Here is a 27,384-nt window from a genome sequence, read left to right on the forward strand (position 1 = left end):
TTCAATAAGGCCTTTTGATGATTTGCATGCCCAAGAACATTAAGCATGTCAGAACAACCTTACCATAACCATTATCAACATCCAAGGTGTGCCAGTGTGGGTATTTCTGAGCATGGCACTCATACTTGTTACTGAATAAATCGAAATGTTTTGAAAATGTTTATATTTTTCATCATTTTCATATCACTGACATGTATATTGCTCTTTTGAATGCCATAATTCAAGGACGTCTCCTTCATGGTGTAGCAATTTGTATGTTGAGGACAATATGGAAACAGCACTAGTATCAATTCATTAGCATTATGTTTCGTGCAAATTGATTTGCAGGAGCCAGTAATCAGGCAGCATGACGTGAGCCCTGAGAACCGTTTTTTATCTGATGGCATCCTCAGCTCTACTTTTGATTGACCAGACTGGCATGATGTCACAAGAACAGCAACCTGTAACATGTGCGAGACTTCGTGCCAGTTCAAAATAAAAAGAAGAGCTCTGGGTACTGGGACGTAGTAGGCGGTTTCAGAATTCCAGGCCAACAGCCAGAGATTACTGACCTGGATGTTGGACTGTGTCCTGCAAATCGATTTGCACCAACTCTGTTAAAGTGGTGGTCGAGTGCCATGGTAGTCGCAGCAGAGACTGCTGTTTGGCCGCAGCGCAGCCCTGTGGTAATTTTCTGGACCTCGATCGCCTTTTTAGTGCAACACAGCAATATGCATACTTCTTCTTCATACGACACAAAGACTGACACAGTCACAGGTCTCTTAAATAAAAATTCTTTGCTTGCAATCTTCCAGTACATTTCTTCATCATGCCTTAGGCGGCCACACACTTGTTCCCTGAAGGGGCATTAGCAACCGAATTTACATATATTTCGCCAGTTAACCGCTTCCCTGGTACTCGGACTTCCGATAGAGCTCCTGAGTCCCTCATCTCCTTAGGCTAAGTTCACACTTCCGTTGTTTTGCATCAGTCACAATCCGTCACCTTGAGGAAATGCGGTATCCTGCAAAATATTTTGCAGGCACCTGTTTTTTCCACATAGGCTTCTATTAGTGACGGATTGTGACTATGGCCCTGTGTTGCATCCACCGCGTGACGGATCACTCATTTACTGAATGACCGTCAGGCGGGAGCAATGCTGAATGTAACATTTTTTGTGTGCGGCGGATCGTTTTTTTACTGTGAGCATGCGCACAGTAGAAAACTATGATGACTGTAAATTCAGTTCCAGTTCCAGTGGCCGGAGCGATCAGCTATTGTGAATGATCAGCTGATTGGCTGGCGGCCGGCTATTGTGAACGATCAGCTGATTGGCTGGTGGCCGGCTATTGTGAACGATCAGCTGATTGGCTGGCGGCCGGCTATTGTGAACGATCAGCTGATTGGCTGGCGGCCGGCTATTGTGAACAATCAGCTGATTGCCTGGAGGCAGGCTATTGTGAACGCTGGGCGATCAGCTGATCGGTAACAAAAACCGGCCGCCGGGCGATCAGCTGATCGTTCATAAAAGCCGGTCACCAGCCAATCAGCTGATTGTTCACAAAATCCGGCTGCCGGTAGAACAGTAAAAAAAAAACACAACAAATCGTTTTTTAGCAGCATCACTCATATCAGTTGTGCCACTATCTGAAACGTATCCGTTGTATCAGTCACACAACTGATTGTAACTGATGCAAAACAACGCAAGTGTGAACTTAGCCTTACTCAATTTCATTTTCACAGCAGAATCAAAAAGTCCTTCCGGGCACCCCTAGTCCCACCCAAACGGATTTAGCTAGAAGCTATTGACGGGGCCTTCTGTGACAGCACTCCTCTGCTTGGTTTCGTCAAGTCCTACTCTTCTCCTAAGAACATACTAACCTTAAGTCAACTGAGGGGGTTCGTTGGGTATACGCCAGGGACCAGCCACCATCTAGGCTGCACAGACTTTGCCCACACTTTGGGACGTAGTTAAAACAACTCTCTCCATACTAGGGCCTCACGTGTCCGGCACCAGGATTCGACCCAGAGGGTCTGTGAAATTGACATTAATGGGCTTCTCCTCTCACAACATCTCCCACAGATGTGGCCTGTTACTCTCCCTTAGGGACTCTCCTGTCAATGCACCCTCTTTACTACTAAAATTTCTCACTGCTATTAACTCTCCCTAGCCCTGGAGTACCAGGGAAGCAGTTTACACATTGTAGCCACCTTGTGGCCGTTTAAACATACTACATCCTTATATCAACTTTAACCCTGGAACGCATACCTGGGGCCTCGCAGGCTTGCTAGGTTACTTGTTTTCTATGGTTGCGCGTTCTAGGATTAAACAATACATTTTCCAGACAGGGGATTTTCAGATTTGGGGTGGCAGAGCCTTACACCCCCTTACAACTCTATGTGCAGTGTTTATCAAGTAACTTTTTAAACATAAAAGAAAGAAAAATAAATATCTCTTTGGTTTATAAATACATATTTATGTCCTGTTTGTCTTTCAGACGGCCATATTCAGCACCTTGTCTCGTGAGAAGTCATTATGCGAGCCAAAGCTGGTAGGTCCTTCCGCCACCATTGCTATATGTGTTTACTGTCGTGTACTTATGCTCTATTGTACAAATATAGTCCCACGTCATAGATTTCAGAGGCAGCTTTGCCCTACCTAGCATGCATTCATTTTCTTGAAACCTTATATTGCTTAATTCCTAAATGTATGATTTATTAAACTACTAACTAATGTTTGGATGAAACTATACAGAAATATATTAAGAAATTAAGAATTACAGATTTCTCACTACTTTATGTATTATTTGGTCAGCATTGCATGAGCATCCACTCAATGATTGTCATCTAACTGGCTAATGTCAGTCTGTTTATCTCAATATTCACATTTCAATGTCATACTAATACTATGGGGTATGCACTTGTCTGATTTTTATACCTTGAAATCAAGAAGAACTGCCAATGATCCATTGTGTGTATAGTCCTTGTGATATAGGTTGGGTGCTATATTTCTGGTTACTATACTTGATCTACTCAGCGTAGAGGCCTGATAATATATTTCTGAGCTCAATGGTGTTTAGCATTCAGCTGCATTCTTTAGGCAGGCTATATGCCAAATTATCTCCAAATTGATTTCCAAATGATTGGCATCTTCACATTGGCTTAATTGATACTCTTGGCAAATAACGCTGGACGGACTGTGGCTCCGGTGAATGCTGATTACGTGCTTAATGCCAGATAAATTTTAGTCCCCCGTTTGGTACTTTAACAGATGGGCTGAGCTCCCCAAAAGCTGCTTGAGAGTTAATGAATTTAGATTAATTCAATATCATTAAATCTTTGATTAAATATGAATTTCATGTTTAGCTTAGAATAATATGAGCCACAGAATAATACTCAGGAGAAAGTTAGGAAATGCTTTAACGACATGTTTGTCTATAGTGTACGTCTGATTGGGTTGTATAACCTGCATGACACCCAAGAGGAAACTAAAGAGATAACGACCTTCAAGTATTTTAGAGGTCGTCTATAGAACAGAACTGAATGCAAAAATTAAGCTTTTTGCCGATCATTCAAAAGTGGCCACAGCTGACGTTTCTGCTGTACAGAGGCATCGACCACCGGACAACACCGGCATGGGCACAGTTTAGATATTAGCAGTGCTGATCATTGTGCATCATAAATAATGTATCCCTTTAATCTTGCCGCTTGCTTGAATGCAGAGATAACAATTATGTAAAAATAAAAGCACCTTTAATGGGAAATGGGAAATCATTTATTTATTAGTTAAAATTGTATTTTCTTTTCACATTTTAAAAACCTTTTTTTTTAAGAACTATAGTTAAGCCCTCGGCTGACGGAGCAACCCATTGGCACTCCAATATCACACTGGTTGGGGGGAATGGGTAATAGGGTAGCATAGTCAGCCCTTGCCTCAGTCTAACCACCTAAATGCATTGTATCAGTACAAGATGAGTGCTATAACATACAGTATTTACAAATAATCTGTGATTTAAAGGGAATCTGTCACCAGGTTTTTGCTCCCCATCTGAGCTGAGAGCAGCATAATGTAGAGACAGAGACCCTGAGTCCAGTGATGTGTCACTTACTGAGCTGTTTGCTGTCATTTTGATAAAAATCAATGATTTCTCTGCTGCAGATCTAGCAGTTATACAGTGCTCATGAATATGCTGGACTATCTGGCAGCACGCCAAATAGTCCTGTAATGATAAGCTACTGCTGATTAATCAGTGATTGTATCAAAACTACACTAAGCAGCCCAGTAAGTGATACACCTACAGTACAGATCAAAAGTTTAGACACACCTTATCATCTCTGTTAAGAGGAGACTTTGTGCAGCAGGCCTTCATGGTAAAATAGCTGCTAGGAAACCACTGCTAAGGACAGGCAACAAGCAGAAGAGACTTATTTGGGCTAAAGAACACAAGGAATGAACATTAGACCAGTGGAAATCTGTGCTTTAGTCTGATGAGTCCAATTTGAGATCTTTGGATCCAACCACCGTGTCTTTGTAGAAAAGGTGAACGGATGGACTCTACATGCCTGGTTCCCACCGTGAAGCATGGAGGAGTAGGTGTGATGGTGTGGGGGTGATTTGCTGGTGACACTGTTGGGGATTTATTCAAAATTGAAGGCATACCGAGCCAGCATGGCTACCACAGCATCTTGCAGCGGCATGCTATTCCATCCGGTTTGCGTTTAGTTGGACCATCATTTATTTTTCAACAGGACAATGACCCCAAACAGACCTCCAGGCTGTGTAAGGGCTATTTGACTAAGAAGGAGAGTGATGGGGTGCTACGCCAGATGACCTGGTCTCCACAGTCACCAGACCTGAACCTTATCAAGATGGTTTGGGGTGAGCTGGACCGCAGAGTGAAGGCAAAAGGGCCAACAAGTGCTAAGCATCTCTGGGAACTCCTTCAAGACTGTTGGAAAACCATTTCCGGTGACTACCTCTTGAAGCTCATCAAGAGAATGCCAAGAGTGTGTAAAGCAGTAATCACAGCAAAAGGAGGCTACTTTGAAGAAACTAGAATATAAGACATATTTTCAGTTGTTACACACTTTTTTAAGTATTTCATTCCACATGTTTTAATTCATAGTTTTGCTGCCTTCAATGTGAATCTACAATTTTCAGAGTCCTGAAAATAAAGAAAACTCTTTGAATGAGAAGGTGTGTCCAAACTTTTGGTCTGTACTGTATGTGTGACGCCCTGGGCAAGCCAGGGGTCACAGGTCATAACACTACCACACCCTACACCCCAGTTAGGAACAGCCAAGGCTAACCTAAAATCCTTGTTGCCTTCCTCCAGGGGCTGATGTCCACACCAGGGGGTGGGCCAGGCGGTTGGCTCCGCCCACCGAGGAGTTCACAGCCCTGGAGGCGGGAGAACCAGGCAGATCAGTTTAGAGGAGTGAAGTAGAAGGAAGTGGTAAAGGAGGACAGTAAGAGTAGAGACAGTGCAAAGGAACAGTTAAGAAAGCCTGAAGTTGGCCCGGGTGTGTGCCCCAGACTGAGACAGCAAGGTCAGCAGACGGCAGTGACTGTCTGCAGGAGAGGCTGCTTGGAGGTTGCCGAAAGGACCGCGGACGGGTGGTGGCCCGGCGGTACCGGAGCGGTATACGAAGAGCAGTCAGCACCATTGGCAGGGGCCTTTCGGATCCCGGCAAGGCTAGGAGTCACCGTGAATTTGCCAAATCCGTTAGTGAAGATGACCTCTGGGTCTCCCAACAACCAAGTCCCGATTGAAGGTAACAGTCCAACCGTTGGAGAGAGACACCGCCACCGCCAGGGCACCAGTTTCTCAGGGCCAGTGCCTGCGGGCAAAGTAGGGCTCCTCCGGCCCATATCCAAGCCGGGGAGCGGGTTACCGGTGGGAACCCATCGTTACCATCATCATCTCAGGTGGAGGAAAAGGGACCGTTACCGTCAACTACTGGGGAACAGAAAGTGCAGCCGTCCGTGGGAACCGTCTTTCCAGCCGTGTGTTTTACCGAGAACTGTGTCCCTGTCTCAGGCTGAGTGAGTACCACAGTGCCGCAAGGCACAGCGCTGCCCCCCGCGTCCCTGCACCCCACCAAGCCCTGCACCGGCCCCGCCATCCCTCATCACCCACCTCATCACTGGGCCCCGGGACAACTACCCCCTACCCACGGAGGGGAGAACCAACAACTTTGCTGCTCCCTGTCATCAATCCCCGGGATCCCCATACGGAGCAGCAGTGGTGTCAACAAATCACCACAACCGTGGGTGGCATCACGGACAATAAACTATCCCAAAAACCAATCCCCTTTCACTCACGGGCAAGGAGCGCCGCTCGAGTCCCCGGGATCCGGCCCATCGCTCGAGCCACCGAGCAGCAGCAGCAGGCCGCAGCAGCCGCAGCAGCAGCCGGACCCGAGCAGTGGGAGAGCGCGGCGTCCCCTCCTCCGCCCGCGACAACTTGGCGTCACAAACAGGATCTTACCGCTCTGCCGTTGGGTAGAGGTGCGCCTTGTTACCGCCGGAGGTGTCCGGCCAGAAAATTTCAGACGTCGCCATCTTTGGCGCGAAAAGTTCCCGCTCGAGCGTCTTCTCGAGTAGTGGAGGCGCGAAGGCCAAGACCCCGCCCCGATAGAGGAGGGGCCAGAAAGAGGCTGAGGGGGACGAAATGGCGCCTGAGTGCATGTAGCTGCGGCTATAAAAGCAGGGACGCTAGGACCCTGTGGCCATCTTGTTGCTAGTTCCTGGAAAGCACGCCTGCCGAGATGTCCGCTCCAGCTAATAACAGCGAGACCCCCACACCCGGCACGGCAACGTGGTTGAGGGACCGAACCGTCCCGCTGAGTAATCGTCTGCAGGCCCACATGCAACTCCTCTTGGAGGAGTGGGAGACCGACATGGCGGACGTGGTGGCTGCTATGCGGAGACGCGAGGTGGAAGAGGATTTGGAGGAGCGGGTAAGAGACCCACGCCCCTGTATTCCCGAGGGATCGGCCATTGGAGCTGAGGAGCCCGGCCGGCTTCCGCTCACCCTGTCTCTCTTCCCGCTACCCGTACTAGCTGCTGCCGCTCCGCCACTAGGCCCGCTACCTGCCCAATCGGTAGCGATACCTTGCCAAGCCGCTCCGGCGGACCAGCCGGCTGCAGACGTCCAGGACGTCCCTGAAGTACACCAGGGGGAACCGCTAGGATCGCGGCCCCTTAACAGAATGGTGCCAGAAGTCCCGGTAGTGACTGTGCCGGGCCCCGAGCCCGGGACCGTGGCCTGGATGAAGGCCCGGGTGATTCAATTCCACCAGCGTCAGCAGGATCAGATTTTCCAAATGATGGAACAGTGGACCAACGAGGTGGAGATGCTGATTACAACTGCCCCGATGTACGGAGGGGAATAGATGTAACAGAGTCGACTGGTGACCCACGTCCCTATGTCCTATCAGGACCGGCCGCTGCGGCTGAGGGGCCCGGCCTAGTCTCGGCCTATGCATCACCCTTGCCGTTACTTATGGGGCGTCTCAGTGTAGACTCGCCTGATCTGCTGCTCCGTGCTACGGCCAAGGGATCTGATGTGCTGGATGCTGGAGGCCAGGAGGCTGCGGCAGCTGGCGGCAATCCGCCTGACGCAGGAACAAGAGGTGAAGGCCCTGGCCCCAGCCCCGGGTCCGCTGCTGAGTTTGAGGAGGCAAGTGAGTGTTCCCGCTGTGTAGGAGACCCAGTGGTTTTCCATACCCCGCGTACTGGTGGAAATGGGTACCGGGTACCCCTGTCACAGCAGGCATGTCAGTGCATGTTTGAGATGCTGGTGGAGGGGGATGGATCCGCCTTCGCTGAGGACTCTGAGTAGGGCAGCGGAGCACCGTTGCACAGTCCCCGTTGCGACCACCAGTCAGTATGTTTACATGTTTTAAAAAGTTTTGCAAAAATGAGAAATTGATTACCGAACAGTAACCTGATTGTCTACCGTGATTGGGAACCGGCCGTTGCCGGCACTGTTGTCCCCGTGGGGACCCTTCAAAAAAGTTTTGCATAGGGACTCCTATGGACAAGCCCGTGAACTTGCAGGGCAACCACAAACGTTAAGTGGGTTGTAAATAAAAATCTGTTGTTGCAGCTAACCGTTACCGCATCCGGAGAGGCAGGTTGGAGGGAGGGGCCGCAGTGGAGCAGGCTGGGGCCCAGCCACCACAGGAACTGGTGGCTACCCTCTGGAGGGGAAGGACAGATCCCGCTCGGGTAACTGGTTCAGGACTGGGGTCAAGGGGTGCTGCCTGGGTTTTAGGGGCAGCATCAGGGCCAGGTTACTTGGGTGGGAGAGAGCGGCAGCCGCAACCGTTTTAATGTTACCGTTTTGCAACGTTTAAGTACCGAACCTCCCGATGTGGGATGATGTCATAATTTGTATGTGTGTTATTCTTTTTTATATCTTTTCAGAAAATAAAACCGGTGTTGGACGGGCAGCCCGCGGACGGTCTGCATTTTGCTAAGGGGGAATGTGACGCCCTGGGCAAGCCAGGGGTCACAGGTCATAACACTACCACACCCTACACCCCAGTTAGGAACACCAAGGCTAACCTAAAATCCTTGTTGCCTTCCTCCAGGGGCTGATGTCCACACCAGGGGGTGGGCCAGGCGGTTGGCTCCGCCCACCGAGAAGTTCACAGCCCTGGAGGCGGGAGAACCAGGCAGATCAGTTTAGAGGAGTGAAGTAGAAGGAAGTGGTAAAGGAGGACAGTAAGAGTAGAGACAGTGCAAAGGAACAGTTAAGAAAGCCTGAAGTTGGTCCGGGTGTGTGCCCCGGACTGAGACAGCAAGGTCAGCAGACGGCGGTGACTGTCTGCAGGAGAGGCTGCTTGGAGGTTGCCGAAAGGACCGCGGACGGGTGGTGGCCCGGCGGTACCGGAGCGGTATACGAAGAGCAGTCAGCACCATTGGCAGGGGCCTTTCGGATCCCGGCAAGGCTAGGAGTCGCCGTGAATTTGCCAAATCCGTTAGTGAAGGGGACCTCTGGGTCTCCCAACAACCAAGTCCCGATTGAAGGCAACAGTCTAACCGTTGGAGAGAGACACCGCCACCGCCAGGGCACCAGTTTCTCAGGGCCAGTGCCTGCGGGCAAAGTAGGGCTCCTCCGGCCCATATCCAAGCTGGGGAGCGGGTTACCGGTGGGAACCCATCGTTACCAGCATCATCTCAGGTGCAGGAAAAGGGACCGTTACCGTCAACTACTGGGGAACAGAAAGTGCAGCCGTCCGTGGGAACCGTCTTTCCAGCCGTGTGTTTTACTGAGAACTGTGTCCCTGTCTCAGGCTGAGTGAGTACCACAGTGCCGCAAGGCACAGCGCTGCCCCCCGCGTCTCTGCACCCCACCAAGCCCTGCACCGGCCCCGCCATCCCTCATCACCCACCTCATCACTGGGCCCCGGGACAACTACCCCCTACCCACGGAGGGGAGAACCAACAACTTTGCTGTTCCCTGTCATCAGTCCCCGGGATCCCCATACGGAGCAGCGGTGGTGTCAACAAATCACCACAACCGTGGGTGGCGTCACGGACAATAAACTATCCCAAAAACCAATCCCCTTTCACTCACGGGCGAAAAGCGCCGCTCGAGTCCCCGGGATCCGGCCCATCGCTCGAGCCACCGAGCAGCAGCAGCAGGCCGCAGCAGCCGCAGCGGCAGCCGGACCCGAGCAGTGGGAGAGCGCGGCGTCCCCTCCTCCGCCCGCGACATATGTAATCTGGATCTCTGCCCATACGTTATGCTGCCACAGTATCATATTAGGTGGCAAATACCTGGTGACATTCCCTTTAAGTATAGTAAATTCATACTACAAGGTGGACTTATTGCAAAGCTTCTCTTGTTTAATGAATGGTTTATATACTTATAAACTGAACTGTTGAAATAATCTGGCTGTATGTTTAGGGAATCTGCCAGCAGCTTTTTGCTATGTAATCTGAGAGCAGCATGATGTAGAGCCAGAGACCATCATTCCATCAATGGATCACTGTGTTTTGTTGTATGAATAAAATCAGTGTTTCATCAGCAAGACATTATCAGTACAGAATTAGAAGTTGTGAGCATTCTGGTCAACTGCTCTGTATAACCCTTCCCCACCACTGATTAGCAGCTCTCTGCCAATATACACTGAAAGCTGCTAATCAGTGTGAGTTATACAGGGCTCAACATTCTGAGTACTGCTAGATCTGCAGCAGAGTGCAGCAAGAAGCCTAGTAAGCGCCCTTAAGCGGGCTTTACATGCTGCGACATCGCTACCGATATATCGTCGGGGTCACCTCGGTAGTGACACACATCCGGCGCCAGTAGCGACATTGCAGCGTGTGATGCAAATGAGCGACTATCAACGAGCGCAAATATGTGCGATATCTTAGCTCGTTGTCACCTCACTCATTTCCATAATATCGCTGCAGCGACGGTACGATGTTGTTTGTCGCTCCAGCGGCAGCACACATCGCTGTGTGTGACACCGCAGGAGCGAGGAACGTCTCCTTACTTGCCTCCACCGGAAAAGGAGGAAGGAAGGAGGTGGGCGGCATATTCCGGCCGCTCATTTCCTCCCCTCCTTTTCTATTGGGCGGCGGTTCAGTGACGCTGCTGTGACGTCGCTGTGATGCTGAACGAACCGCCCCCTTAGAAAGGAGGCGGATCGACGGTCACAGCGACGTCGCAGGGCAGCTAAGTGCGTGTGACGCTGCCGTAGCGATAATGTTTACTACGGCAGCGATCAACATATATCGGCCGTACGACGGGGGTGGGTGCTAAAACCTGCTTAACATCATGGTGTTGTCAGGTTACATAGCAAAAACCTGCAGACAAGTTCTCTTTAGTAATACTGGTGTTTTACCATTAAAGTACTCATGTCATTTAGTTGAATCTTTCGGTGAATTACATGTATTCTGCAGATATGTCCTAACTGGATAGGACACTGTGTAGTGAGAGGGATGGCATGGGACAAAAATACGGGAGTTTTCATGAACCTTTTCTTACAAAGGAAGAAGGGATCTCCAGCAATGTGTAGAAAGAAATAATGGAGCTGAGTGCGGTTCACACTTTAACCCGATGTGTTTTGCTTTGATCAGCGCACTCTATTTTTAAACATAATCTAAGGAGCAGAACTAGGCAATAGGGAACACAACAATTCCGGATGACTGACTGCAGCTCCCTAATGCCTCTTGACTCAACTCTGCTATCTCGCTAACTGGATTGTGACACTGCTGATAATGCAGTCTGCGGGCTCTGTAACAACACTGGCATGCACAGCACAGTATCTATACATCTATAGAAAGAAAAATCTAAATCAAACCATTATTTATATTAGTACTAAGAGAAAAAAAATAATTAAAGGAATTCTGCAATTTGTAGGTGGTAAAAAATAAGGAGCATTTCAAATGGTTGAATTAAAGGGAACCTGTCACCAGATTGTTCCCTATTAAACCAAAAATATAACCTTCTGAGCTCCTGGGCTGCATTCTATGAATGTGCACCTTGTTGCCCTTTTCAGACCTCCAAAACAACTTTATAAAATATTACCACTTCGTATGCAAATTAGTTTGGTTGGTCAGATGGGTGGGCTCTATTTCACCTTCTGTCCCCCCCTCCTGGCGCTGATCGCCGTCCCCCAGTCTTGATTTGCATGGATGATGACGGCGCCGTCATCCTCCACGCTGATGCCAAAGTCTCGCGTAGGCACAGTTAGCAGAGGCCGCTATCGTGGGCCTGACCAGAAACTATCCCTCTCGCGCATCGGTGATGTATTTGCGCAAGCTCGAGATTATGGGTGGCGCTGTGCATGACCTCACCAGCGTCATCCCAGTACTCGCGCATAATCTCGAACCTGCACAAATACATGTTTCTGCTCAGGCCCGTGATAGTGGCCTCTGCTAAGTGCGCCATCAGTGTGGAGGATGACGGAGCCGTCGTCTTCCATGCAAATCAAGACTTTAATAGGGAAAAATCTGGTGACATATTCCTTTTAAATCCTAGCCTTATAGACTTAAGCCCGCTTTACACATTGCAATTTTGCATACGATATTGTATGCGATTTGCAACGCCCCCATCATATGTGCGGCACGTTCAATTTGTTGACGTTCGGCGTCACATTGACGTCACGCGGCAGCCGGCCAATAGAAGCGGAGGGGCGGAGATGAGCGGGACATAAACATCCCGCCCACCTTCTTCCTTCCGCATTGCCGACTGGAGCCGCGGGACGCAGGTAAGATCTGTTCTATGTTCCCAGGGTGTCACACACTGCAATGTGTGCTGCCTCGGGAATATTGAACAACCTGACGTGCAATTTGTCAGGATTCAACGACGTGTATGCGATGAACGTTTTAACGTTCAATCGCAATCGCACGTACCTGTCACACACTACAATGTACCTTACGATGCCGGATGTGCGTCACTTACGACGTGACCCCGCCGACACATCGTAAGATATATTGTAGCGTGTAAAGCGGGCTTTACTCCAACAACTCATTCTATCATAATACACAAAAATATTCCTTATAACCTGCCTATTCCTAATTATGCAAGCTCAGGGAATAACGCATTAACATATGTATGCCTAATGAATAAAGAAAAATGCCCTGAAGACGTCTCCTGCTCAAATGTTGGTAAAGAGCAGTATACAGTTGAACCAGTATAATCTGCAACAAATATCTACTAAATGAGAAAAGCTTTCCCGATAATACTGACATTACATTAAATTGATATCTGGAATGTTCAATGTGTTGTCAAAGATAATAATATTGTCAGGAATCGGCAGAGCTTACGAATAGTAAAAGTCTTCTGTAAGGCCTCATTCACACTCACCCTCCCAGCAGAGACGGCGCTGCTTTTTTCATGACCACATTGACTTGAAAGCAACATTTTATATGCAAATGACATAAAAATGGGACAAGTCTTCATTTTTATTCGTAGGCTAATGACTGTCATCTTTATACCCCTATGCGGGAATTAATGCCCAATGTATAGCATCTGGTGGGGATGCCCAACCTCCCAACCTAATGCAGATTTTGCATTTGTCTTTATCCATTTATATATATATATATATATATATATATATATATATATATATATATAGATATAGTATGTCACAGGAGTTAACCTTGGAAATACTCCAGAATGGTTTTATTCCTCAAAATATCCAAGGGAAAAAAAAGAGTTTTTTCACTGTATATTTGTAGGAGCCAAAATTGGCCCAGATATGATTTGAGAGACTCAGTCAGTCTTTGTTGACCGTATCACATATCACATTGGTATAATACCTTTCATTTTCTCCACTCCATCACCTTTTCCTTGGCTGTTTTGTATTACCTCTTATAGTTGTCTTTGCACATCCTGGGCTACCCCATTTATTTCTCTTTTACACTAATATTTGTCCTATTGGCCCAGATATGTTTTGAGAGACTCAGTCTTTGTTGATCATGTCACATTGGTATAATACCTTTCATTTTCTCCACTCCATCACCTTTTCCTTGGCTGTTTTGTATTATCCCTTATAGTTGCCTTTGCACATTCTGGGCTACCTCGTTTATTTCTGTTTTACATTAATATCTGTCCTATTGGTTTACCATTGATGTAATGCATTATATAAAAATATCTGTATATGGCAGGTAATATTTGTCTAACTGAGAAAGCGTTTTATGTACCCTTTTAATGTTTGCTTAACTTGTGACTATACACCATTATAGGTTTCTGTGATTTACCTTGCTGCAGTTATTCTGCTTTGCATATTGTTTAGCTTATTAGCAAAACGTTTAATATAAGACTTTGGAAGAAAGTGAGAGCAGCATAATGTAATAAAAAAAAGATTCCAACGATGTATCGCTATCATTTAAATTACTTGGTACAGTATTGGTGACACAAAGATTTTACATATTGCAGAGCTCAGAAAGTTAACCTCGCCCTCCCTATAGCTTTCTGTGTACATTGTCTATTGACATGAACAAGAAAAAAGCGCAATGAAGACAGGGTAATGTAAAAAATATAACAGTTTATTGAGACATAGTTAAAAAAAATAGAAGGGAAGGATAATACATAAAAAAACAAGAGAACAATGTTGGGACAATGAATAACTGTTAGATGGCACTAGTAGAGCACCACCAGGTAGTAATCAGAACTATGAAGAGTAAAACAGAGACTGCTCATATAGTGATTGGCAATATGTGTAGAAGGTAAATACCATGTAGAGTGAAGAGTAGTGAGCTCAATATAAATGATAGAAAAGGTAAAAAGACTGAAGATGATAGATTATCTGGTGTGTGCCACCTCCCTGACGAGCGTTTCAGCATGCATGCCTTCTTCCAGGTGGAGTCTATTGACAGTAAGCTGCTTACAAGAGTAGGGGGCATGGTCAGTCTAGCAGGCAAGTGAGCTGTTATCCAGGCAATGTGTGGCGATGGAATGCCTGGCATGCGGAACAACAGGAGGGATACACCAGGGAAGAAGTAAATAAAGGCCCTGGTGATAAGAAGAGGATTCAACAATTCACATTCACCTGTGGTTGATCCCTGCACTCCCTAACGTCCCTACACAGGTCCTTTCTTTCGTGCAGGATCATGTGCCTAGGTCCTGGCTGACCCTGGACTAACTTTGACAAGTGAGCAGGCCAGCAAGATACTAGTCTTACTACTGATGTACAAACAACACAAGGGATAGGAGACAGACCAGGAGACAGATACAACAATAGAAATCCAAATCTTCTACAGAGAGGGAACTCTACCGCATCCACTGGAAAGATAACAACAGCTTTCTCTGGAGACAATTTCTTCACATGTCAGCATAGAATGAACTAACACTGGCATATAGAAGAGCAAGGAGTTAGGTTAAATAATGAAGGGGAGTGGCATTAAGGTGCAGCAGCTGAGATTAGACCTAAATTGAATCTCAGGAGAATCAACAAGGAACCCTTAACCCCTTCAGCACCAAATGAAATTAAATCCACTCATTTTAAAGAGAACCTGCAATTTGCAAATTGTGATGGCCTTTTAATCATAGATACTGCAACGGTCACAGCTGACACGCTTGTGACAATAATCATTTTAAGTAAACAACAGCACACAGGCTAATAAGTAGCACATTACTGAAATCTGTGTTTCATCCCCTATCTCTTGCTGCTTTCAGATTACATAGGAAAAACCTACTGACACATTCCCTTTAAAGTGAATCTGTCATTGTATTTCACAATACTAAAATAAAAACTTTATATATTATTAAAGATAACACTCAGGCCTGATTATATAATAATTAGAAGGTGGCCCGATTCTACGCATCGGGTATTCTAGAATTTACGTATTGTGTAGTTAATGTATGATTTTTGTTATATATATATATATATATATATATATATATATATATATATATATATATATATACAGTCAGGGCCAGAAATATTTGGACAGTGACACAAGTTTTGTTATTTTAGCTGTTTACAAAAACATGTTCAGAAATACAATTATATATATAATATGGGCTGAAAGTGCACACTCCCAGCTGCAATATGAGAGTTTTCACATCCAAATCGGAGAAAGGGTTTAGGAATCATAGCTCTGTAATGCATAACCTCCTCTTTTTCAAGGGACCAAAAGTAATTGAACAAGGGACTCTAAGGGCTGCAATTAACTCTGAAGGCGTCTCCCTCGTTAACCTGTAATCAATGAAGTAGTTAAAAGGTCTGGGGTTGATTACAGGTGTGTGGTTTTGCATTTGGAAGCTGTTGCTGTGACCAGACAACATGCGGTCTAAGGAACTCTCAATTGAGGTGAAGCAGAACATCCTGAGGCTGAAAAAAAAGAAAAATCCATCAGAGAGATAGCAGACATGCTTGGAGTAGCAAAATCAACAGTCGGGTACATTCTGAGAAAAAAGGAATTGACTGGTGAGCTTGGGAACTCAAAAAGGCCTGGGCGTCCACGGATGACAACAGTGGTGGATGATCACCGCATACTTTATTTGGTGAAGAAGAACCCGTTCACAACAACAACTGAAGTCCAGAACACTCTCAGTGAAGTAGGTGTATCTGTCTCTAAGTCAACAGTAAAGAGAAGACTCCATGAAAGTAAATACAAAGGGTTCACATCTAGATGCAAACCATTCATGAATTCCAAAAATAGACAGGCCAGAGTTAAATTTGCTGAAAAACACCTCATGAAGCCAGCTCAGTTCTGGAAAAGTATTCTATGGACAGATGAGACAAAGATCAACCTGTACCAGAATGATGGGAAGAAAAAAGTTTGGAGAAGAAAGGGAACGGCACATGATCCAAGGCACACCACATCCTCTGTAAAACATGGTGGAGGCAACGTGATGGCATGGGCATGCATGGCTTTCAATGGCACTGGGTCACATGTGTTTATTGATGACATAACAGCAGACAAGAGTAGCCGGATGAATTCTGAAGTGTACCGGGATATACTTTCAGCCCAGATTCAGGCAAATGCCGCAAAGTTGATCGGACGGCGCTTGATAGTACAGATGGACAATGACCCCAAGCATACAGCCAAAGCTACCCAGGAGTTCATGAGTGCAAAAAAGTGGAACATTCTGCAATGGCCAAGTCAATCACCAGATCTTAACCCAATTGAGCATGCATTTCACTTGCTCAAATCCAGACTTAAGACGGAAAGACCCACAAACAAGCAAGACCTGAAGGCTGCGGCTGTAAAGGCCTGGCAAAGCATTAAGAAGGAGGAAACCCAGCGTTTGGTGATGTCCATGGGTTCCAGACTTAAGGCAGTGATTGCCTCCAAAGGATTCGCAACAAAATATTGAAAAAAAAAATATTTTGTTTGGGTTTGGTTTATTTGTCCAATTACTTTTGACCTCCTAAAATGGGGAGTGTTTGTAAAGAAATGTGTACAATTCCTACAATTTCTATCAGATATTTTTGTTCAAACCTTCAAATTAAACGTTACAATCTGCACTTGAATTCTGTTGTAGAGGTTTCATTTCAAATCCAATGTGGTGGCATGCAGAGCCCAACTCGCGAAAATTGTGTCACTGTCCAAATATTTCTGGACCTAACTGTATATAGATGTTGTTGTGTGTAGTTGCCAGTGTTTGTGTAGTGCGCTGTAAATGTTCTGGGTGTTGTCTGGGTGTGGGGGGGTGTGAGAGCGGTGTTGTTTGTGTGTTGCGTTGTGTGTGTTGCATTGTTTGTGGAGCGCTGTGTGTCTTTCGCGTTGTGTGTGCTGCGCTGTTTGTGTGGGTGTGGAGTGCGTGTGTGTGTTTTGGGGGGAGGTATGTTTTGTGCAGTGTGCGTGTTGTGCGGTATATGCGTATATTTGCGTGTGCCGCCGTGTTTGTGTGTTGGGTGTTGTGTGTGTGCGGCGTTGTCTGTGTGTGTGGGTGTCTGTGTAGGGTGGTGTTTGTGGTTCCCAGTGTGTGTGTGGTCTGTTGTGCGGTGCGTGCATGGCGGTGTGTGTTTTGGGGGGAGATGTGCACCCCCCATTGTGCTCCATCCCCCATGCTGCGCACCCCCCATCGTGCTCCATCCCCCATCGTGCTCCATCCCCCATGCTGTGAACCCCTCAGAGAGGAGTATAATAGGAGGAGTATAATAGGAGGAGTATAATGGGAGGAGTAGTCCTGGGGAAAGAGTATAATGGGAGGAGTAGTCCTGGGAAGTGGTGTACAGGTGCCCAACGTGTGCAGGGGGCGTGGCCTAGTGGACATCACGTGCGGGGGCGTGGCCTAGCGGGCATCGCGTGCGGGGAGCGTGGCTTAGTGTAATACTATTGTATGTTTGAGGATTTCGATAGCGTTAGGGCAATGACAGCCAGAGACGAGTTTGTGGTACAAGATGTTTTTATGATATGTAACCACGGTAGATACACAACGGAAATACACAGTATAACAAACACAAAAAAATACCTTTCTGAAACGGAGCGAAGGGGATTCCCGGGGCCACGCACCGGACTCCCCCAGGGAGACCACCAGAGCGAACCCCTATACAGGGACTGTCCGGCAATCAACCCCGGAAGGCCTAAATGCGGTGCAGCCGGGACACAAGGGGCAAGCGGTAAAGTCCAGAAGTGTCCGTACGGAATGAAAGTCCAGAATGGTTATGAACCGGAAGAAACCGGGCAGACGTGCTGACAAAAGACGGCAGACGGAGTTCGGGCACAGTTTGAAGAAACCGGGTATGGTCCAGAGTCGGTCGGTAGATTTCCAGGAGGATCCAAAGGTAATCAAGTAGCAGCAGCAGCAAAGCAGGAGCACACAGCAAGCAGTATACTCAGGCACTGGACTAAGCTTAGAGGCGGCCTTTTAAGCAGCTGGACAGGAAGTAGGGCAACAGAACACAAAACTCCATGTTAACTGAGGGCAAGCTTTTTCAAAAGAGGACTGGAAAACCCGGAAACCTGACACTTAGCGGGCATCACGTGCGGGGAGCGTGGCCTAGCGGGCATCGCGTGTGGGGAGTGTGGCCTAGCGGGCATCGCGTGTAGGGATTGTGGTCTAGCGGGCATCGCGTGCGGGGGATCGTGGCCTAGCAGGCATCGTGTGTGGGGGAGCGTGGCTTAGCGGGCATCGCGTGCGGGGGAGCGTGGCCTAGCGGGCATCGCGTGTGGGGGGCATGGCCTAGCGGGCATCGCGTGCGGAGGGCGTGGCCTAGCGGGCATCGCGTGCAGGGGGCGTGGCCTAGCGGGCAATGCGTGGGGGGCGTGGCCTAGCAGGCATTGCGTGGGGGGCGTAGCCTAGTGGGCATCGCGTGCGGGGGCGCGGCCTAGCGGGCATCGCATGCGGGGTGCGTGGCCTAGCGTGCATTGCGTGCGGGGGGGCGTGGCCACGCGTGCCTCACATGCGGGGGCATGGCCTAGCGTTCCTCGCTTGCGGGGGGGCATGGCCTTGCGGGCATCATGTGCGGGGGGGTGGCCTAGCGGGCATCGCGTGCGGGGGGCGTGGCCTAGTGGGCATCACGTGCAGGGGATCGTGGCCTGGCCAAACCGTTAATCCATGCGGGGGTTGGGGTCAGCGGGCATCGTGTGCAGGGGGGGTGGCCTAGCGGGCATCGCGTGCGGGGGCAGGCCTGGCTAAACGGTTAATCCATGCGGGGGGCGGGGCCAGCGGGCATCGCGTGTAGGGGCGTGGCCTAGCGGGCAACCCGTGCGGGGGGCGGGCCTGGCCAAACGGTTAATCCATGCGGGGGCGGGGCAGAGCGGCCAATCAGTGTGGAAGGGCGGAGCCAGGCCGAGCCCAGCGGCCAATCCGACGGTTGTCACTGTAAGGACACAATTTTGGAGCAAGACAGACAGACAGACAGACAGAATAAGGCAATTATATATATAGATGTGGTTAATTTGAAAATAGATTGGGTTTAAAATTGTAACATTAAGGTAAGCATTCTATGAATTAAATAGCTCAAGAGTCTAAATTTATTCAGTTTCTGCCCAAACTGACTAAAGCTGCAGCTTGTACTGAGCAGTGTGAGATCTGTACAGCAGGAGGGACACTGAGGTTATGTCAATCAGGCTAGGTGGTCAGAGATTACATTTAACTATCATTAAGGATTATACACACATTCTGACATGGATTTTCAAAGTTAATACACCAACCTCATCTGGTGTAAGATATTTACTCAGTAATGTATGCAGTTTGTATTATGAAAGACTTAATGACAATGAAACCCAGCCTTAACGTCTTTTATCTTTGGACATAGTGCTTATACCACATAAAGGAGGAAAACTGGTCTGCAGCCAAGTTATTGATTGCATGAAAATGGAAATCAACGTCTTCCCCTTTTGGTCCTAAAACTACAGAATCTAAGATATGAACATTGCTCACATGTAGTTGATGGATGTAATATATTTTATTCTTTTTTAGCTCTCCTTGCTCTCTATACCTAAAAAAAACAACTCGTACAGCCTCCTTTTTCTCATTATCGTCTCTTCTCCACTATTTTGTAAATTTCTGATTTTAATTGTGACTTTAGTATGTAACCATATTGTTAAAATGTGTTAAAAAATGTTACTCTGTAACATTGTGATTGGTTTTGAAGTCAGCAAAATAAAAATTATTTGAAAAAAATAAAATTTGGTGACAGATCTGTTTTAGATCTACCATAATGTGTTCCTTTTGGGCAAATTCTCAAGACCGTAATTTATGGCTGAAGCTGCAATCCCTAACCTGACCGTTAGTTCTCTGACCTGAACTGGCAGACTCATATACAGTGGTATGCAACAGTATGGGCTCCCCTGGTCAAAACTACTGCTATTGTGAATTGTTTGAATTGATCTCCACAAGACATAAAGTTAAAGATGACATATTTCCTTTGTATTTTAGGTGGAAATAAAAATATTTTCATCTTTTACATTTTTAAATTAACAAAAAAGGAAAATGGACTGATGCAAAAGTTTGTGCACCCTTCATGGTTAGTACCTAGTAGCACCCCCTTTGGCAAATATCACAGATTGTAAATAGTGATGGGTGAACGTACCAAACATAGTTTTTGTGCACACGAGCCCGAACACGAGCTTTCCTGGGAAGCTCGTGTTACAGTTCGGGTCCAGTTCGGGTCCAAGGGCTGTAAAAAATAAAAGCACATTATTAAAAAACATTATGATTATACTTACAGGTCCCGCGTTGTGTCCTACAGACTCTGTCTCCCGGCAACTTCTCCCTCCGCGTCCGATCATTGCTGTGCCCCTGGGTAACCACCACTGACTACAGGACCTTCCATGATGTCATAGCCATGTGACCAGTCTAGTATGAATGTTGTACAGACATTGGTTTACAGACTGGTCACATGGCTATTACGTCATGCTAACTTCTGGGGTATTCTCTGCTCTGCTCGTAACTCGGCAGTCTCCAGCTGTTTTCGTCCGTGTTCGCGGTGTGCAAGTCTCGCATTGCATCACCCGCCATGGCTCACACTTTCTCGACAGGAGAGGGTCGGCTGCATGTATTTCGACGCTCCTGTCAGGAGAGTTTTAGACTAGGCAGGGTGATACCGATGCGAGACCCTCACTGTCAACCTGATTCTCACTCTGTATTGACGCTTGTCTGCACAGAACGATGAAGCAGAGCTGACATTGCTATATCTGTGGACTACGTCGGACAAAGGATTTTTTTTATAATAAAGATGGAGTCTCTACATTTTTTTTGTCTTATTTCTAATAAAAAAAAAATTTCTATGTGTTGTGCATTTTTTTTTTTTACTGTTTACTAGAAATTCATGGTGGCCATGTCTAATTTGGTGTGACACCATGAATTTCGTGCTTAGTACCACTTGAGAATACAAAGCTGGTATTAACCCCTTTATTACCCAGCATGAGCGTGCCACTGCTATCAGTGCCGCTGTTAAAGCGCCTGGAAATGGCACTAAGAAACAATGCGCCATTTACAGGGGCAGCTGCGGGCTGCAGAGAATCCCAGCCCCCAGCTACCTGGTTTTACCTGACTGATGATCAAAATACAGTGGGAGCCCACGCATTTTTTCTTTAACTATTTATTTAAATAATTAAAAAATAATTAATTAATTGGCTTCCCTGTATTTTGATTGCCAGCCAAGGTAAAACCAGGCAGATAGGGGTGGTAGCCCGAAGCCATCTGCTTTATCTGCGCTGAGAGTCAAAAATAATGCTGGGCGCTACGTCATTCCTTTAAATTATTTATTTATTTTTATACAACTATATATTGTGCGGTGTATATATATATATATATATATATATATATACAGCTGTGGCAAAGATTAAGAGATCACTTCCAAATTTTCAGTTTTTCTGATTTTTCTCTTTAGATTTTGTAGTAAAATGTAAATTGTACTATTTTCAGAAAATAAGTACACCATTTTTTGCTTAGAAATTAGGAGACATGTTGTCAGTAGTTTTATGGGTTCAGATAAAAAGTGAGCTTGCTCATGAATACGAGTGTGTTCAGTTTCTGCCCACCCTGCCTGACTAACAGCTTTAGTATGTACAACGCAGCGCGAGATCTCAGCAGCATGGAGAAGAGACACTGAGTAGCTGTCAATCAAGGTGGGTGAACATAGATTAGGTAAACGTCCAAAAAGGACCAGCAGACATTCTGACCTGGATTGTTTGTAGCAAGTATAGATCACTGTTGGTTCTCTGTATTACAATATTTATTACAATATTCAGTTTGCACTGAGAAATCTGGTAAAAAATTGGTTTTAATGCATAATGCAAAAAAGGATGATATGAAGTTTAGCTCCCAAACATTTCACTAGGACAGGGATCCCCAACCTGTGTCTCGAGAGCCACATGTGACTTGCGGGCCTCTGATGTGTGGCTCGTAGCTGTCTGCCAGCTAGGTGAAGTTGCACGAGGTCTAGCAAACAGCTATGAAGAGCAGGTCTCCAGATGTTGACACTTGTGAGAAGCCTCACACAGATGATCAGATCTGAATGGAGGTAGGACCCCCTGGATCTTGGTATACTCCCTCTGTGTGGTGATTTCTGTGGAAAAGCTTTGGCTGTCATTGTACTGGTAATTGGGGCTCTGGGTGTCACTACTGTGAGGGGTGGGAGCTAAATGTGGCCCATGACTCTCTTTCAGAGCTGAATGTGGCTTGTGACCTTCTCTCAGGGATGAATGTGGCTCTCAAGCTCTAAAAGGTTGGGCACCATTACTCTAGGGAAAAAAACTGTGCAGAATACTGTAAAAGGATGGCAGACAGAATATGCATGCATACAACACCCTACAGTATCTGCCAGCAAATGTTGCCTACTGCTAGTTGCATCGTGCAAACAGGAACTGAATAACAGAGTATGTGTTCCTTGAGGGAAGAATTTCTAGAAGTCACAAAGTCAGGTGACAGTTGTCGTGCTGCAGTTTAATGTAAAAGCTCGGGATTCTCAAAGAGGGGAGGAGTTGGTGTAAAGACTTGAGAGGGGGCAGATATGTAGGCAGCGGAGCGGCCTCGCGGTCATTGCGATATTAGGGGCACTTGAGAGTGTTCTGAAACGGATACCGAGAACCAGACTTTGCAGGTCAAGCACTGAAGATCAGATGCCGAGAACTAGACTTTGCAGGTCAAGCACCAAAGACAGAACACCGAGAATCAGATTTTACAGGTTAATCACCGAAGGCTAGATGCTGATTATCGAATACAGAAGATAGAAGTACTGAGGGCGCTAGCTCGTTACTTCCTGTTAAGACGTACAGTACTAGCTGAAAAAAGTTATTAACTAGATTTAGACTTGCGATTTGATGACTTTTACCTTGGCTCTGTTAGCCTCAATGTAGGGATTTGTTGTGTGATTTTTTGTTATATTGACTTATTTAGTTAAAGGGAAGTGATGACCAGGTGAAGTGACATTGACGGCTCCCTGACAAAGTGGCTGGGCTTAGGTTAACGCTAGATGATACCTGTCAATTAGAGTCTTTAATAGTTGTGTGTAAGATACTGCATTAACGTTTTGTATATTACTGATCTTGTATTGTTCTGCCTCTTGAAGTAATTAATATTGTGCCAGCATTACCTCTTAATACCGCCAATTTCTGTAAATAAATACTTCTGAGTCATCTCTGAGTCGCCTTTACTGTGCTGTTGCATACTAGGAACATCTCTTAGGGGTACTTCTCACATAGCGAGATCGCTAGCGAGATCGCTGCTGAGTCACAGATTTTGTGATGTACCAGTGACCTCATCAGCGATCTCGCTGTGTGTGACACTAAGCAGCAACCTGGCCTCTGCTTTGAAATCGTTGATCGTTACACACTATTCTGGTTCATTTTTTGCTCGTTGGTCTCCCAACCACTTTTTTGCACAGCCAACCATTTTTTGCTCGTTGGTTGGCTGTGCAGCATGCATCGGCATGTTTGACGGCAGGAGACCAACGAGCACCAACTCTGTGTAAGCAGCATACGCTGGTAACCAGGGTAAATATCGGGTAACTAAGCAAAGCACTTTGCTTGGTTACCCGATATTTACCCTAGTTACCAGTGTACACCACTTAGCGCTGGCTCCCTGCACACGTAACCAGGGTAAATATCGGGTAACTAAGCAAAGCGATTTGCTTAGTAACCCGATGTATACCCTGGCTACGTGTGCAGGGAGCCAGCACTAAGCGGTGTACGCTGGTAACCAGGATAAATATCGGGTAACCAAGCAAAGCGCTTTGCTTAGTTACGCAATATTTACCCTGGTTACCAAGCGCAGAGTCTCTGGTGGCTGGTCGCTGGTGAGATCTGCCTGATTGACAGCTCCCCAGCGACCATGTATCGACGCACCAGCAATCCTGACCAGGTTGTATCGTGGTCGGAATCGCTGGTACGTCATTTAGTGAGACGGTACCCTTACACTACCATATTCATTGTAGTTATTCTAAGCCTTTATTGCAAGATAACTTGAGATACTAATACTGCTTTATTCTCATGCATCTCTTTATTTACATTCTCATTCTTCTAGGTCACCTTATTATATTACAATCTGAAAACCACTTTCCCCAATGATAGCATGATATTGAATTGATATCCTAAATTGAATCATTTACATATGTACATATGGTAAAATTACAGTTGAGAATGTTCTTTTAAAATGTTAACTTTTATTGATGTCTTGTACACTATTTGTATTCACATCAACTGATTATTATTATGTCCTTAGAGATCTAACGTACAAAGGTGAACACAACATTATGTCTCAAGGAGGATGTCACAAACCCATTATAGCAATGTCACTGCTTATGAACAAGGGCAACCAAACCACCATATGACCTTGAAATAATTACCTCCTGTGACGCCTGAGGGCACATCATTTTTATTACCAACTGGGACTCGGAGGTTTTTGCACATAAGTTGATGTAGCTTGCTTTTGTAATAAAACCTAAGTTAACTCAAAGAACACAAAACTTGCCATAACTGTGCATCCATCTGTGATAAAAACGTTCTGACCAACGTTTTCCATCATTTTACATACAAAAGGAATGCAAATAAGTGCTGATTCGTATCCAGTAGGCAATAGCTTTAAAGCGTCCCCCTGGAGCCCAACGATAGACTGAATTCCCAGCTCAATTATTTTGATTGACGTAAATATTCTTAAAGGAAATATCTTGAATCTGCATCAACTCCTACTATGTTGTCTTTTAGAATGATTGATATTTATTATGAGGTAGGACTAGTGACAATTCCTTAAATTATATGAAGCTCAATACTTTTGCTTATTACTAATCATATTAATCAATATTCACTAGTTTTTAGTAATAGTCCATAAAAAATTGATAGCTTAAAGCAGCTACTCTCACCTTTCCACCATGGTTTTCTCTTCATCACTGCATGCTCTGGCTGCTGAAAATGTCATGTTCTTCAAGGTGTCTCAACTCCAGTCCTCAACTCCCCCCATCAGGTGATGTTTTTCGGGATTTCATTAGTATAGCACAGATGATGGAAATATTAGCAAAGCATCACCTTATCAACCAGTCCACAGCTTCTCTCTATAGGATATCCAGAAGTCATGACCTGTTGGGGAACAATGAGGTCAAGAGTTGTAAATCACTGCTTTAGAGAATGGAGGAACATAGATTAAGAATATGTATGAAGTCCAAAAGAATAAAGTGGGTATCCTTTATTCTAATAAGGCTAGTGAAAGTAATTCAGCTCGTCTGTGGTAGCAACCGGCATGCAAGGATCAAATGCTCTGAAACGTGGAAAGTCTTTGAAGAGAAAAAGGGATCCAGCTTCTGGAATATGGTAAAACAATTCTTTGAAACTTTATTCCATTAAAACCATGGATTTTTCCAATACATAACAACATAATCTTCAAATGCTGAGTGCTTTGTTTGTCAAGCCTCTTGACAAAGGCTTGACAAAGAATCTTACTAACAGATTCCCTTTAAGTTTCCTCAAAAGCTGGGTTTACACACTGAAACTTTCTAGCGATCCCACCAGTGATCCCAACCTGGCCGGGATCGCTACAAAGTCTCTGGTGAGCTGTCAAACAGGCAAACCTGGCCAACGACGCAACAGCGATCCGGACCTGCAGAACGACCTAGCTGGTTGTTGGGGACGTTGTAAAGCAGCTTTTTGAAAGGGAAGTCGCTGTAAAGTCCCCTTTACACACTAAAACTTTCTAGCGATCATGCTGCACAGCGGGAAACAAAGGACCTAAGAATGGTCCTGAACGATTTGTAGCGATCACAACTTCACAGCAGGGGCCAGGTCGCTGATGCGTTTCACACACTGCAATGTCGCTGGGGAGGTCGCTATAACGTCACAAAACCGGTGAAGTTACAGCGATGTCGTTTGCGATGTTGCAGTGTGTAAAGCCACCTTAATGGTGGATTCAGGAAACTGTAATTTCAGGATAGCACATTCTATCTTTGCAGGGGGCCCAGAGTTTAGATTATGAATGTCCTAACGGAATGTCCTAACCAGATGGCATACAATGGTGGTCAAGTTGCACCACTGACTACAGTTTTCTGTAGTGTTACAAAAACTGCTCACAAGAACATTATTCAGTTTGAGGGGCATAACTAACAGTGTGCAATCAATATATTGCCTCCTCCATCTAAATGGGCCCATAGATGATAGATTGGGAAATATAAACTGTATGAGTGGGCAATAGAAATAGGGAAAACACATTGGAAAATTGAATGTAGATTGCTTGGAAAACAAGTGAGGGAACATGTCTTACAAGGACAGATTGGATACTAAAATAGTCATAAGCTTTTTATATCCTGAACTAACTTGATACTGAAAAGGTTATGGTGGAATTGGGCCTCGTATCAAGTTTTGTGTATGGTCCCGTATCTATTCATTACTCCCCTGTTTAGAATTATATGTTATTTTTCATTGAATTCTTCAGCTTTCTGGCACATTTTTATAGGGATATTGGGAATATTTTTCAGTAACATATGTATATTATTGTTGAATAACATTTATGAGCCTCTATGGAGTTTTTACAACTTAGGATTGAATTCAAACTAAATATAAAATGTCTACAGTAGTAAATTTACATCATGAAATGGCATCATTTTACAGCACTGTAGAGTGGGGACAAACTGTCTATTTTACTTAAAAAAAATTGATACAAAACAGCGAGACCAACCAAACACAATATGCAAAGGCATTTCTCAATGTAGAGCATTGTTTGCATACTGAACATTGATAGGAACAGAAATAAAGAATACATTGAAGTAATAAACCCTATGGGCAGCAACCCAGCTGAGTACGGTAGTTAGCACTGTTGCGTTACATTTGCAAGGAGTTTAAATATTCTCCCTGTGTTTGTGAGGGTTTCCACCGAATAATCAGCTTTCTTCCAACATGGCAAAGACATACTGATAGGGAATTTAGATTGTGAGCCCCAATGGGGACAGTGTTGCTGACGTCTGTAAAGCTGTATTGAATTAGTGGTGCTATATAAGTGTGTAAAATAAAAAATGTAATAAAATAAAGTAAGATAAACAGAAAAAATTAACGGC

General features: G+C 45.8%; 1 protein-coding gene across 1 annotated transcript in view; it reads left to right on the forward strand.

Moving 5' to 3' along the window:
- Window positions 1-27,384, forward strand: part of RASGEF1B (RasGEF domain family member 1B) — a 625,650-nt gene that overhangs the window by 159,487 nt on the left and 438,779 nt on the right. Inside the window, exon 3 of the mRNA XM_075352419.1 lies at window positions 2,478-2,531. Coding sequence (XP_075208534.1) covers window positions 2,478-2,531 — 54 coding nt within the window. The remainder of the gene's footprint in view (window positions 1-2,477; window positions 2,532-27,384) is intronic.

This window comes from Anomaloglossus baeobatrachus, chromosome 1 (genome assembly GCF_048569485.1).
Source record: "Anomaloglossus baeobatrachus isolate aAnoBae1 chromosome 1, aAnoBae1.hap1, whole genome shotgun sequence".
Lineage (NCBI taxonomy): Eukaryota > Metazoa > Chordata > Amphibia > Anura > Aromobatidae > Anomaloglossus > Anomaloglossus baeobatrachus.